This window comes from Erythrolamprus reginae, chromosome Z (assembly GCF_031021105.1).
Source record: "Erythrolamprus reginae isolate rEryReg1 chromosome Z, rEryReg1.hap1, whole genome shotgun sequence".
Taxonomy (NCBI): Eukaryota; Metazoa; Chordata; class Lepidosauria; order Squamata; family Dipsadidae; genus Erythrolamprus; species Erythrolamprus reginae.
In genome coordinates, this window is record NC_091963.1 from 59,569,937 (window position 1) to 59,583,386 (window position 13,450).

Here is a 13,450-nt window from a genome sequence, read left to right on the forward strand (position 1 = left end):
TCATTAGTGGGCATGACATATTATGTATTTATAAGGTATTTCAAGCTGAAATAATTGCAAACAGAGTTTGCAGCATATCTTGGGAAAATGTCTTTCCTAAACCAATTTAGATTTATGCTGAGGTAGAACTTTGTTTTAGCTTCTTTCTATTCATTACTGAAAGCTGAATGACATATAAGGAGTTTTACTTGATAAATGTACATTTAACAGCAAAATGCATAATAATAATGAAAGATGAGTAAGGGAATGGAATTTTTTTCACTTTTAGCACTTTTATGCTAAAAGGTGCTTGTAAGGTTTTATTTTTTTTTTTTATTGTGGAAATATTTTCTAGTCCATGCTCCCTTTAGGCCCGTCGCATCAATCGCAGTATCAATAAAATCATCTGGTATCAGCCATTTCAGAAGTATCAAAAAAAGAAAGCTGAGCATAGCCAAAAGAGCAAAAATACAACCAGTCACTGGGCCACAATGAGTGAGAAGTCTCTCAAGTCGATTGCCCATTGGCAATACAGTTTCCTTTGCCACTCTGTTGTACACCTGGAGGAAGATAAATACATAAATTAGGATATATTTGCAATATGTAATTGTATTAACAGTCATTCTGTGTGGAGTGACCAATTTTAAAGATCATCCCCACCTTACCATTCGAATTTTGATGAAATTTTGGCACATAGTTTCTTTGTGATTTAAAACTATGCTGTGCAAAATTTTAGTTCAAAACACTAAAAATTGGGCGTTCGGGGAGGCCTTAAATAAAGGGTTGCAAAATGCTGAGTCAGCAAAAATGACATTTTGGGCCAACTTCCAGAAGCTGTAAATGTGGGAGATATTTGGAGAACCTGCACACCTTGCAAGGCTTTATAAACAGGCAAACCCCCATGTACCTAGTCCTCTTACCTTTTACATGGTGCAGGCTCAAACTTTGCAAAAAAAAAAACCCCTCAAAAATGAATTTACAGCAATCTTTAGGCTGCTGTAGTTTCAAAACTACCTGGCCTTTCAGGTTCATTTTTGGCAGGTATACTTCCAATTTGCAGCACTTTCCTCCAAGTTGTTGAAAAAATGTAAGAGTTCAAGTTGGTTTTTAATGTATTTTGCCAAATATTGGCTATTTTTGATGACCTGTTTGATCCTGTGGGACAGCTTTAATCCTCTTCGATTTAGCACCATTAGAAAGAGCAGATTTTCTTCTTTAAGAATATATTGTTTTAATTTTGGTGTCTCTTCATATAAGGATTGAAAAAATGTCCTCAACTGTTTGCAGGTAGCCTGTGATTTCTGCACTGCACCCTTGATACAAGTGCAGTAAAGGTGTTTCTTTTTTCAATAAGCAACATTTTTTAAAAAAATAAAGAACACATTAGGTTATAAGACTGTGTTTAAGAAAACTAAAAAACAGGAATGCTTGTCAGGAAATGGAAGGGTAAGGCCAGGTTTCATAACATCTTTGAAGAAATCTTGAGCCAGTTAGGTTAGATTAGATTAGATTTGTTGGATTTATATGCCGCCCCTCTCCGCAAACTCGGGGCGGCTCACAACAAAGTAAAAACAATACATAATAACAAATCCAATACAATTACAATGTTAAGCTAAAAAATTCATAAAAAACAACCCCAGAATATTAAAAAACAAGAACACAATCAATCTAACACCAAAACCACATGGGCAAGGGGGAGATGTTTCAGTTCCCCCATGCCTGACGGCAGAGGTGGGTTTTAAGGAGTTTGCGAAAGGCAAGGAGGGTGGGGGCAATCCTAATCTCAGGGGAGAGTTGGTTCCAGAGGGTCGGAGCCACCACAGAGAAGGCTCTTCCCCTGGGTCCCGCCAGACGATATTGTTTAGTCGACGGGACCCGGAGAAGGCCAAATCTGTGGGACCGAACCGGTCACTGGGATTCGTGCGGCAGAAGGCGGTCCCGGAGATATTCTGGTCCGGTGCCATGAAGGGCTTTATAGGTCATAACCAACACTTTGAATTGTGACCGGAAACTGATCGGCAACCAATGCAGACTGCGGAGTGTTGGAGTGATATGGGCATACTTAGAGAAGCCCATAATTGCTCTCGCAGCTGCATTCTGCACGATCTGAAGTTTCTGAAAACTTTTCAAAGGTAGCCCCATGTAGAGAGCGTTACAGTAGTCGAGCCTCGAGGTGATGAGGGCATGAGTGACTGTGAGCAATGACTCCCGGTCCAAATAGGGCCGCAACTGGCGCACCAGGCGAACCTGGGCAAACGCCCCCCTCACCACAGCTGAAAGATGTTTCTCTAATGTGAGCTATGGATCGAGGAGGACGCCCAAGTTGCGGACCCTCTCTGGGGGGGTCAATAATTCCCCCCCCAGGGTAATGGATGGACAGATAGAATTGTTCTTGGGAGGCAAGACCCACAGCCACTTCGTCTTGTCTGGATTGAGTTTGAGTTTGTTGACACCCATCCAGGCCCCAACAGCCTCCAGGCACCGGCACATCACTTCCACTGCTTCGTTGACTGGACATGGGGTGGAGATGTATAACTGGGTATCATCGGCGTATTGATGATACCTCACCCCATGTCGTTGGATGATCTCGCCCAGCGGTTTCATGTAGATATTAAATAGCAGGGGGGAGAGGACCGACCCCTGAGGCACACCACAAGGGAGAGACCTCGAGGTCGACCTCTGACCCCCCCACTAACACTGACTGCGACTGACTGGAGAGGTAGAAGGAGAACCACTGGAGAACAGTGCCTCCCACTCCCAACCCCTCCAGCCGGCGCAGAAGGATACCATGGTTGATGGTATCGAAAGCCGCTGAGAGGTCAAGGAGCACCAGGACAGAGGACAAGCCCCTGTCCCGAGCCCGCCAGAGATCATCCATCAACGCGACTAAAGCAGTTTCCGTGCTGTAGCCGGGCCTGAATCCAGACTGTTGAGGACCTAGATAATCGGCTTCTTCCAAGGACCGCTGGAGTTGAAGTGCCACCACCTTCTCAACAACCTTCCCCATAAAGGGAAGATTGGAGACTGGACGGTAGTTATTAAGTACGGCTGGGTCCAGGGAAGGCTTCTTGAGGAGGGGGCGCACAAGTGCCTCCTTATAAAGGGCCGGAAAGGACCTCCTCCCCAAGGAGGTGTTGACAATCTCCTGGACCCAGCTCCGCGTCACCTCCCGACTGGCCGAAACCAGCCAAGAGGGACACGGATCCAGTAAACAGGTGGCGGAACTCACAGCTCCAATGGCCTTGTCCTCTTCATCAGATGACACCAAGTCAAACTCCACCCAGACAGGTGGACAAAGACGTTTAGCCCCATTCACCTCGACTGACTCATTGTCAGTCGACTCTGTTTTACAATTGGAGTCGAGGTCTGCCCGGATCCGAGCGATTTTATCAGCGAAAAATGTGTTAAAATCCTCAGCACTACCCTGCAAGGGCTCCCCAACTTCCCCCTGATTAAGAAGGGAGCGGGTTACCCTAAACAGAGCAGCTGGGTGGGATTCCGCTGATGCAATCAAAGCGGCATGATACACGCATCTTGCCGCCTTGAGCGCCACTTTGTAAGTCTTAATATGAGCTCTTACAAGTGTTCGATCGGATTCAGACTTACTCTTCCTTCTTATAGGTGGGCCATGTTGTTGCAAGGCAGAATTGACTGTTGCTGGTTTTGTTTTGTTTTTCCCACTGCACCCTTGCTGCAAAGATTATAGGACTGGTTTGCATTATAACGTAGAAAGACAGGAGTGTGCACCCAAGTAGAACCTGTTCTAGGTTGTAATTATTTGTTCAAACCAATGCGAATGCTCAGCAATGGATCCAGAAGGATCAGATGAATTTCCACTTTGCTCAGTTGGTCATTCAAATACATCAGATTGTCATTTACTGACATATAATAGAAGTAAAGATTTGAAATTAATTGAAGTACTTCCACCTGATCAACAGAAGTTGTTGCAAAAGCATTCTGGACAATTTTTCGATGCTGGATTGACTATTTGCCTTCATCATGAAGTCTTATTTCTGACAGGGTTTGAAGCTTTGTAAAGAACCTGCTGTAACCCTTTTTCCAAAAGTGGTCATAAAGCAAAAAAGTGCTTAAGAGTGCTGGATGACACACCAGCAGGCAAGCTAAAGGCATACAAGCAAAATATTTGTGCCATGTCAGAAAGTGTGTCCATCTTGTCGAAAAGAATTCAATAACAAAGCTGCTGATTCTTCATCATATTCAGCATCTCCAGAGGATGAACACATTGATATTTCAGACAATCTTAACAAAAATTTGAATTATATTGCTGTTTCTCTAGTACAGTTCAGAAATGTCAGCAAGCGTGATGTACAAGACTATACCAAGTGCAAAATCAGGCAAGTGCAAAATACTTTTAGCACTCATATTGCAGTTGCTGGTGGTTTTGACCCGAATGAGTTTGAAATCCAAGCTACTAGTCAGAAATGTGACATGTGCTGATTATGATGACCTGCTAACTAAGCTGAAGAACAAAGTTCAAGTATCAAAAGATAGTACAGAAAAACTGCAAATACTAACGTTGGGACCATAAAGCTGGTCTATTGAAAGAACGGTTAAAAGAGCACGAACTCCAAAAACAATTTGTGGAATTCTGAGCAAACCAGACAAGAAGAAAGGTAAAGGGTTACCAGAAGTGTTCTTTATTTATTATTATTATATATTATATATTGTTTTGTATTGTATTGTATTGTATTATATTAATTATATTATATTTATTATATTATATATCATTTTGCGCGTATCATGCCGCCTTGATTGCATCAGCGGAATCCCGCCCGGCCGCTCTGTTTAGGGTGACCCGCTCCCTTCTTAACCAGGGGGGAGGTGGGGAGCCATTGCAGAGTAGTGCCGAGGATTTCAACACATTATTCGCTGATAAAATCGCTCGGATCCAGGTGGACCTCGACTCCAATTGGACAACAGAGTCGACTGACAATGAGTCAGTCGAGGTGACTGGGGCTCGTACTTGTCCACCTGTCTGGAAAGAGTTTGATCTGGTGACACCTGATGAAGTGGACTAGGCCATTGGAGCTGTGAGTTCCGCCACCTGTTTACTGGATCCGTGTCCCTCCTGGCTGGTTTCTGCCACCAGGGAGGTGACACGGAGCTGGGTCCAGGAGATTGTTAATGCTTCTTTGGGGAGGGGGTCCTTTCCGGATCCCTACAAGGAGGAACTTGTGCGCCCCCTCCTCAAGAAGCCTTCCCTGGACCCAGCCATTCTTAATAACTATCGGCCAGTCTCCAACCTTCCCTTTGTGGGGAAGGTTGTTGAGAAGATGGTGGCACTCCAACTCCAACAGTCCTTGGATGAAGCCGATTATCTAGGCCCCCAACAGTCAGGATTCAGGCCCGGCTACAGCACGGAAACTGCTTTGGTCGCGCTGATGGATGATCTCTGGCGGGCCCGGGACAGGGGTTTATCCTCTGTCCTGGTGCTTCTTGACCTCTCAGCGGCTTTCGATACCATTGACCATGGTATCCTTCTGCGCTGGCTGGAGGGGCTGGGAGTGGGAGGCACTGTTCTTCAGTGGTTCTCCTCCTATCTCTCTGGTTGATCGCAGTCGGTGTTAGTGGGGGGGTCAGAGGTCGACCTCAAGATCACTCCCTTGTGGGGTGCCTTAGGGGTCGGTCCTCTCCCCCCTGCTATTCAATATCTACATGAAACCGCTGGGTGAGATCATCCAAGGGCATGGGGTGAGGTATCATCAATATGCAGATGATACCCAGCTGTACATCTCCACCCCATGACCAGTCAACGAAGCAGTGGAAGTGATGTGCCGGTGCAAGGAGGCTGTTGGGGCCTGGATGGGTGCCAACAGACTCAAACTCAACCCGGATAAGATGGAGTGGCTGTGGGTTCTGCCTCCCAAGGACAATCCCATCTGTCTGTCCACAACCCTGGGGGGGAATTATTGACCCCCTCAGAGAGAGTCCGAAACTTGGGCATCCTCCTCAATCCACAGCTCACATTAGAGAACCATCTTTCAGCTGTGGCGAGGGGAACGTTTGCCCAGGTTCGCCTGGTGCACCAGTTGCGGCCCTATCTGGACCGGGAGTCAATGCTCACAGTCATTCATGCCCTCATCACCTCGAGATTCGACTACTGTAATGCTCTCTACATGGGGCTACCTTTGAAAAGTGTTTGGAAACTTTAGATCGTGCAGAATGTAGCTGCGAGAGCAATCATGGGCTTTCCCAGGTACGCCCATGTTTCACCAACACTCCACAGTCTGTATTGGTTGCCGATCAATTTCCGGTCACAATTCAAAGTATTGGTTATGACCTATAAAGCCCTTCATGGCATCGGAGCAGAATATCTCCAGGACCGCCTTCTACCGCACGAATCCCAACGACCGATTAGGTCCCACAGAGTTGGCCTTCTCTGGGTCCCGTCGACTAAACAATGTCATTTGGCGGGTCCCAGAGGAAGAGCCTTCTCTGTGGCGGCCCCGACTCTCTGGAACCAGCTCTCCCCGGAGATTAGAACTGCCCTCACCTTCCTTGCCTTCCGTAAACTCCTTAAAACCCACCTTTGCCGCCCGGCATGGGGGAATTGAGCTATCTCCCCTGGGCCTATACAATTTATGTATGGTATGTTTGTATATACAGTGGAACCTCAAGATACGGACCTAATTGGTTCCAGGGGGAGGTTCGTAACACGAAAGGTTCGTAAGACGAAACATTGTTTCCCATAGGAAACAATGTAAAGTCAATTAATCCGTGCAACAACAACAAAAAACACGCAAAAAACCACTGCCGCCCGGCTGTCACCTTTTAAAACAGCCCGGGGGCTGTTTTAAAAGGTGACAGCTGGGCAGGGGGGCTTCCCAGCAGCCTCCTGAACCCGGAAGTTCGGCAAAAGTTTGGGGTTCGGGAGGCTCCGGGCCGCATTCGCCTTCCTCCGCCACCACCAGCATCCAGCTCTTCCTCCGCTTCTCGCTTCTCTACAAAATGACAGCCGGGCGGCAGCCTGGAAGCTGGGAGGGGGGCGGAATATGGGAGGAGATAGGCAGCCTCCATGCTTTTCTTTCGGCGGAGCGAGAAGCAGAGGAGGAGCTGGATGCTGGTGGTGGCGGAGGAAGGCAAATGCGGCTTGGAAGCTGGGAGAGGGGGCGGAATATGGGAGGAGAGAGGCAGCCTCCATGCTTTTTTTTCGGCGGAGGAGCTAAGTGGCCAAAGACGTTCCGCCCCTCTCCCAGCCTCCAAGCCGCATTCGCCTTCCTCCGCCACCACCAGCATCCAGCTCCTCCTCTGCTTCTCGCTCCGCCGAAAGAAAACCATGGAGGCTGCCTCTCTCCTCCCATATTCCTTTGGCAGCTGGGGGCTTCCTGGCTTTGTTGTTTTGGCTGCAGCGGGTGCCAGGCAGCCTCCAGCCGCCAAAGGAACCTCCTGATTCTTCCCGCTTCTCTGTCCCGCCCATTGCCCGTGTCCGGCAGAAGCTGCTGCCTGATTGCTCTTTGCCGGCGGGATGCAAAGTGCTGGGGTGGGGGGGTGTCCTGACAGCCCCCCCACCCATATGCTTCGCCTCCCGCCGGGCAAGAGCGCTCGGGTGGCAGCTTCTTCTAGATACGGGCGATGGGCGGGACAGAGAAGCGAGGAGAATCAGGAGGTTCCTTTGGCGGCTAGAGGCTGCCTGGCACCCGCTGCAGCCAAAACAACAAAGCCAGGCAGCCCCCAGCTGCCAAAGGAGCCTCCTGATTCTCCCCGCTTCTCTGTCCCACCCATTGCCCGTATCTAGAAGAAGCTGCCACCCGAGCGCTCTTGCCCGGCGGGAGGCGAAGCATTGGGGTGGGGGGGCTGTCAGCGAGGATGGGGTGGGCAGTGGGCGCGGCGGCAGCGGTAGTGGTGAGGGTGCATCCGATTCGGGGCTGGCAGCCCCCGACGCAGTGGAGAACATCGGCGCGGGAGGCAGGAGGCTTCTTTTTGCCTGGGAGGGAAGGTGAAATGCCGGCGGCTCTAGCAGCTGCTACGAGCGGCATTTCACTTTCCCTCCCAGGCAAAAAGATGCCGGCATTCTGGGATGATGGGGCCGGACTTCCCAGGTGGAAGGCGTGCCCCTCTCCCCGGCATCTTTTTGCCTGGGAGGGAAGGTGAAATGCCACTCGTAGCAGCTGCTTCCACGTTCGGCTTCAGGAGACAGCTGGGAAGCGGCGCGGCTGTTTTAAAAGGTTGCAGCCGGCCTGGGGGGCTTCCCAGCACCCCCCCGAACCCGGGTTCGGGATTCAGGGGGGTGCTGGAAACCCCCCAGGCCGGCTGCAACCTTTTAAAACAGCCGCGCCGCTTCCCAGCTGTCTCCTGAAGCCGAACCCCAAAGCCGAACTTCCGCGTTCGGCATCAGGAGACAGCTGGGAAGTGGCGCGGCTGTTTTAAAAGGTGACAGCCGGGCTGGGGGGCTTCCCAGCAACCTCCCGAACCGAACCCGGGGTTCAGAAAAATTTTGCCTCTTCTGACGAACTTTGTTCGAGTTACGAACCGGTGTTTGGGAGGCTTCTGGGAAGCCCCGCCGCCCGGCTGTCACCTTTTAAAACAGCCGCGCGGCTTCCCAGCAGTCTCCGAATGCCGGTTCGTAACTCGAAAAAAGTCCGGAAGAAGAGGCAAAATTTTTCTGAACCCCGGGTTCGTATCACGAGTTGTTCGTAAGACGAGGGGTTCGTATCTTGAGGTACCACTGTATGTCTGATTAATAATGGGGTTTTTAAAATGTTTTTAAATTATTACATTTGTTATGAATTGTTCTATTGCTGTTGTGAGCTGCCCCAAGTCTACGGAGAGGGGCGGCATACAAATCTAATAAATAAATAAATAAATAAATAAATTATTATTTATTATTCTTTATTTTAAAAAATGCTGCTTATTGAAAAAAGACTCACTTTTACTACATTTGTACCAAGGGCACAGTGCAGAAATCAGAGGCTGCCCAAAAACAGTTGAGGACATTTTTCCAATCCTTATATTGGAAAATCCTTTTCCAATCATTATATCCACACTTTCAGTTCAGAGACCAGAGCAACATCTCCTGGCCGGGACCTGAGACCTAGTGAGAGAAGGAGGAGAGAAAGGTAGTGCTTTTTAGCCATTTTCTATAATATCTGCTTGGGCAGATATTACTGGCTGGAAAGAAGGACAAAGGTAAGAAAGGGACAATTTTATTGGCAGTTTGAATTCAAACATAGACCATTCACAGATTAGGCTGGGGAGGAACTAGACTGGGAAGGATAAAAAAGGAAGGGAAAAGCCATTTTTAATTGCACTTTCATTTCAGAGGCCAGAGCAACAGCTCCTGGCTGGGACCTGAGACCTAGTGAGAGATGGAGGAGAGAAAGGCCATTTTTAATTGCACTTTCATATAACCACAAACCAAAACCGGCAAACGTTTGGTAACAACAGGGGTTGTTGATTTTCTTGGTAAATACTTGTTGTTCAATATATTAAGATGTCTGGCTTGGTGCAGTGTAACACTTGTTAGGCTGTTGTGTTCCATAGTACCTTGTGGAACTTGGGGTGCTGCCCTCTTTGCAAAAGAACATCTAGTTTATGTGGTGAGATCTCTAGATTGCAGTCCTTAGTTTGTAGCCTGCAGTCAGAAGTGGAAAGATTGTCCCAGCCACGTGCTGTAATGCAGCCATGTGTGAAGCCCCCACTTCCTCAGCGCCCCCCAAGGAGGAGGGCTGTGTGGACAACTGTCGGTTCAGGAAGATTACGTACAGTGGAGCACAAACATACCAATTTTGGTCTCTCTGTATCTAATTCCTAAAATATTCTTGCAGATTTAAATGGTAAGGATGTTGCAGATATTAGCGAGGCCCCTCAAGCGGAGGATGAGGTGATGTTCCAAAGGGAAGTTGTTGTAAGTAAGGTGCATAGTGTTACCAAACCATCAGGTACAGTTAGTAGAAGTAAAAAGAGGACGCATTTTCTTGTGGGTGACTCAACTGTAAGAGGTGTTGATATGGGACAGAGTAAGGATGTGGTGAAGCTGATGAGGTGTCTCCCAGGGGCCATTGCCAGCAGGGATAGGAGGCAATTACAAATATTGTCAAGGCTGTGAGTAAAGGTAATAACATTGATGTGGTGGTGCATCTTGGCACAAATGATTTGTCGCAGAGAAATGTTAATCTAGTAAAAAGAGATTTCCAATGTCTTAGCGTGGAGCTGGGCAGAATAACTGATTCAGTGACTTTCTCAGAGGTGTTACCGGTTTGTGGTGAAGAGGATAAAACAACTTGTATTACAGAGTTTAATGTGTGGCTAAGGCAGTGGTGTAAAGCTGAAGGTTTTGGCTATGTAAGTCATGATGTTAGTAGGTGGTCTAATAGGGAGTTGTTTAAGAGGGACGGTTTGCATCTATCATATAGAGGTATCAAGGTGCTTGGTGAGGAGTTCAGAACTTTTTTGGATAGGCATTTAAACTAGGTAAAGGGGACAGAGATGTAACTGATGTGGATGATTTCTGTCCCCGACTAATGAAGATAAATCAGTTTGTTGAAGTTTATGAAAAGGGAGCTGTAAATAAAATAGATGTAGTAATTGATGATAAGGGGCTAAAAATAATGATAATAATGTTCTTTGTGTGATGTGCATGAATGCTCGAAGCTTGAGCAACAAGCTCTGCGAGTTAATGGCCATCATATCTAGAGATAATTTGGATCTGGTTGCCATAAGTGAGACATGGTTTAAGGACTCCAATGAATGGGATATATCCATACCAGGATATACATTGTATAGGAAGGATAGAGTACAGAGAAGGGGAGGTGGAGTAACCATTTATATTAAGGAAAGTCTAAAAGCAACACTAATTCAATATGTAAAGCAAGGTTCGACAAACCCAGGCGCCTGGTCGCCAGTGGCGCCTAGAAAATGTTGTCTGGCGCCTAGAAAATGTTGCCTGCTGTACTGTATGTCAGCGTTTCCCAACCGGTGTGCCGCCTGGGCAGGGCGCTGCGGTGCCTCTGACCTCTCCGCTCCTGCCCGATGCCGCGGTTTCTGGTGCTCTCCTGCTGGGTCCCAAAGAAGGCAGGCAGGAAGGAGAGCTCCATTCTTCGCGCCTTTTTCCCGCCTTCCTTCTTTGGGGCCCAGCAGGAGAGCGCCAGAAACCGCGGCATCGAGCAGGAACCGGGAGGTCGGAGGCACCGGCACGGCAGCGCCCGCCCAGCTGAAGGTTCCCTGTCGTCATCGGCAAGTGTCCTTTGGGGCCCGGCGGGAGGGCACTGGCGGTGGGAGCGGGGGGGGGGGCCGCGGCTGCAGCGGCACAGGCAGTCGCGGGGAGATGGCGGGGGGAGCGGGGGGCGGCTAAAGCGGCCCCGGGCACCGTTCCCTGTACGCTTTTCCAGGGGCGCGCAGGGAGCCGCGGCCACCCGCCCGCCTACCGGATTTCCCTCCGCGCGGCTGGGGAGGTGGATTCGCCGCCCCCGCCAGCCCGATCTCCCTCCAGTGGCTGGTGACGTAGTTCTACCGCCCTCGCCAGCCTGATCTCCCTCCGTGGGGGGGTGGGGGGCGACGAACCGACGACCGGGGGCTGTCCGTCCGTGTTGGGTGGTGCAGGGCAGGCACAGGCAGCCCCAGGGGAGAACAAGGGAGGGAGAGAAAGGAAAGAGAGAGTAAGGGAGGGAGAGAAAATTGAATGAAGGAGGGAGAGAAAGAAAGAGTAAGAAGCAGAAAGGATAGAGAAAAAGGAAGAGAAAGGGAGGGGGAGAAAGGAAAGAGGGAGGAAGGGGGGGAGAGAAAATTGAATGAAGGAGGGAGAGAAAGAAAGAGTAAGAAGTAGAAAGGATAGAGAAAAAGGAAGAGAAAGGGAGGGAGAGAAAGGAAAGAGAGAGAAAGGGAGGGAGAGAAAATTGAATGAAGGAGGGAGAGAAAGAAAGAGTAAGAAGTAGAAAGGATAGAGAAAAAGGAAGAGAAAGGGAGGGGGAGAAAGGAAAGAGGGAGGAAGGGGGAGAGAAAGAAGATATGAAGGAGGGAGAAAAAGAAAGAGAGATAGGAAGGAAAGAGGGAGAGAAAGGAATGAGAGAGAAAGGGAGGGAGAGAAAGGGAATGAAAGAGGGAGAAGGGGTGAGAGATAGAAAGGATAGACAGAAAGGGAGAGAAAGGAAAGAGAGAAAGGGAGGGAGAGGAAGGAAAGAGATGAGAGAGGAAGGAGGAGACAGAGGGGGTGAAAGCGATGTCAGGTGGAGACTCGGCAAAAAACCAAGTTTGCTTAAAAAAAATTCTGGCTCCTAAATTTTTTGGCTGGCTCCTAGATTCTGAACAACTTTGTCGACCCCTGATGTAAAGAACTGGGGGCTCTCTGGGTTTGCATGCAAACTAAAGAGGGTTCTGTCATTAGAATTGGGGTGATCTATAGGCCTCCAGGGCAATCTGAGGATTATGACAACAAGATGGTGGATGAAATTACCCAAATGGCAGTAAAGGGAGATATTGTGGTTATGGGTGACTTCAACATGCCTGACGTTGACTGGAATATCCCTAGTGACCTTACATACAAAAGTAAGAATATAGTAGAGACCCTTACAGGAGCAGTTCTGGCACAGCTGGTTAAGACACCAATTAGAGGGGACAATATTCTAGATTTATTTTTTATGAATGGGAATTGGGTTACAAAGGTTAAGGTGGGAGAAAATTTAGGTTGCAGTGACCACCTATTTTTGTGGTTTGATGTAAAAACTAATTATGAGCAATCCTATGCTGCAAGTATTGGATTTCAGAAAAACAAATTTCAATAAAATGTGGGAATATTAAATAATGAATTAAAGGGGAGGGACAAAATGGCAGCAGCGAGTGCCCAGTGGACTGTATTTAAAAAGGTCATCTTAAAAGCCACTGGACTGTATGTAAGGCAAATAAGTAAAGGTAAAAGGAAGAAGGGCTATAGTCAATGAAAGAAAGTCTGCTTATAGGAGATATAAAGAGTCTGGAACTATAACTGACAGAGAGCAATGTTCCTTCCAAGGCGCACGGCTGCATGCCCCAAAACTACCCCCTGCGCAGCTTTTTCCAAGGCCACACAACGGAGCCGGGCATTGGAGTTGGGGGTGGGGAGTGATGAAAGTGGGAAGCCAGCAAAGTTTTTTTCTTATTTTGAATGATAGGCGCGCACACACGTGCGCTCCCCATCCCCCTGCCAGCCTGCCGGGGTGGGGGCAGGGAGGCCACAAGTGAGAGGCTCGGCACCGGCCCATCCACGGCAGGTGGGGGTGGCTGCGGCTCCCATTCCTTCTCCCACCGCCTATGTCTACCGCTGACGGCCGTCATGGGCAGTAGATATAGGCGGTGGAAGAAGGAAAGGGTGCTGCGGACGCCCCCATGCCCCCCCAGGCACCTCCGGCCTCCTCACACCTGTGGCCTCTCGACGCTGCTGCCCGCCCAATCCGCCCCTCCGGCTTTCTCCTCCTCTGTCTCCCGCCTTGGCTCCTCCCACAGCGGTGGTGGCGGCTGCGGTTTCTCCTCCTCCTCATCC

The 13,450-nt window shown here is 48.9% G+C and overlaps 1 protein-coding gene across 2 annotated transcripts in view; it reads right to left on the reverse strand.

The window, feature by feature from the left end:
- Nucleotides 1–239: 239 nt before the first annotated feature.
- The window catches only part of PIGA (phosphatidylinositol glycan anchor biosynthesis class A), a 79,372-nt gene continuing 66,161 nt past the window's right edge, over nt 240–13,450 (reverse strand). Inside the window, exons 6-7 of one of the 2 annotated variants that reach the window (XM_070767127.1) lie at nt 8,868–9,031; nt 456–539 (exon numbers count right to left, since the gene is read on the reverse strand). In XM_070767127.1, the coding sequence (XP_070623228.1) occupies nt 8,987–9,031 (45 nt within the window). In that variant the 3' untranslated portion in view covers nt 456–539; nt 8,868–8,986. Of the gene's footprint in view, nt 540–8,867; nt 9,032–13,450 lie in introns of both variants that reach the window. The other variant, XM_070767126.1, reaches the window with a different exon arrangement.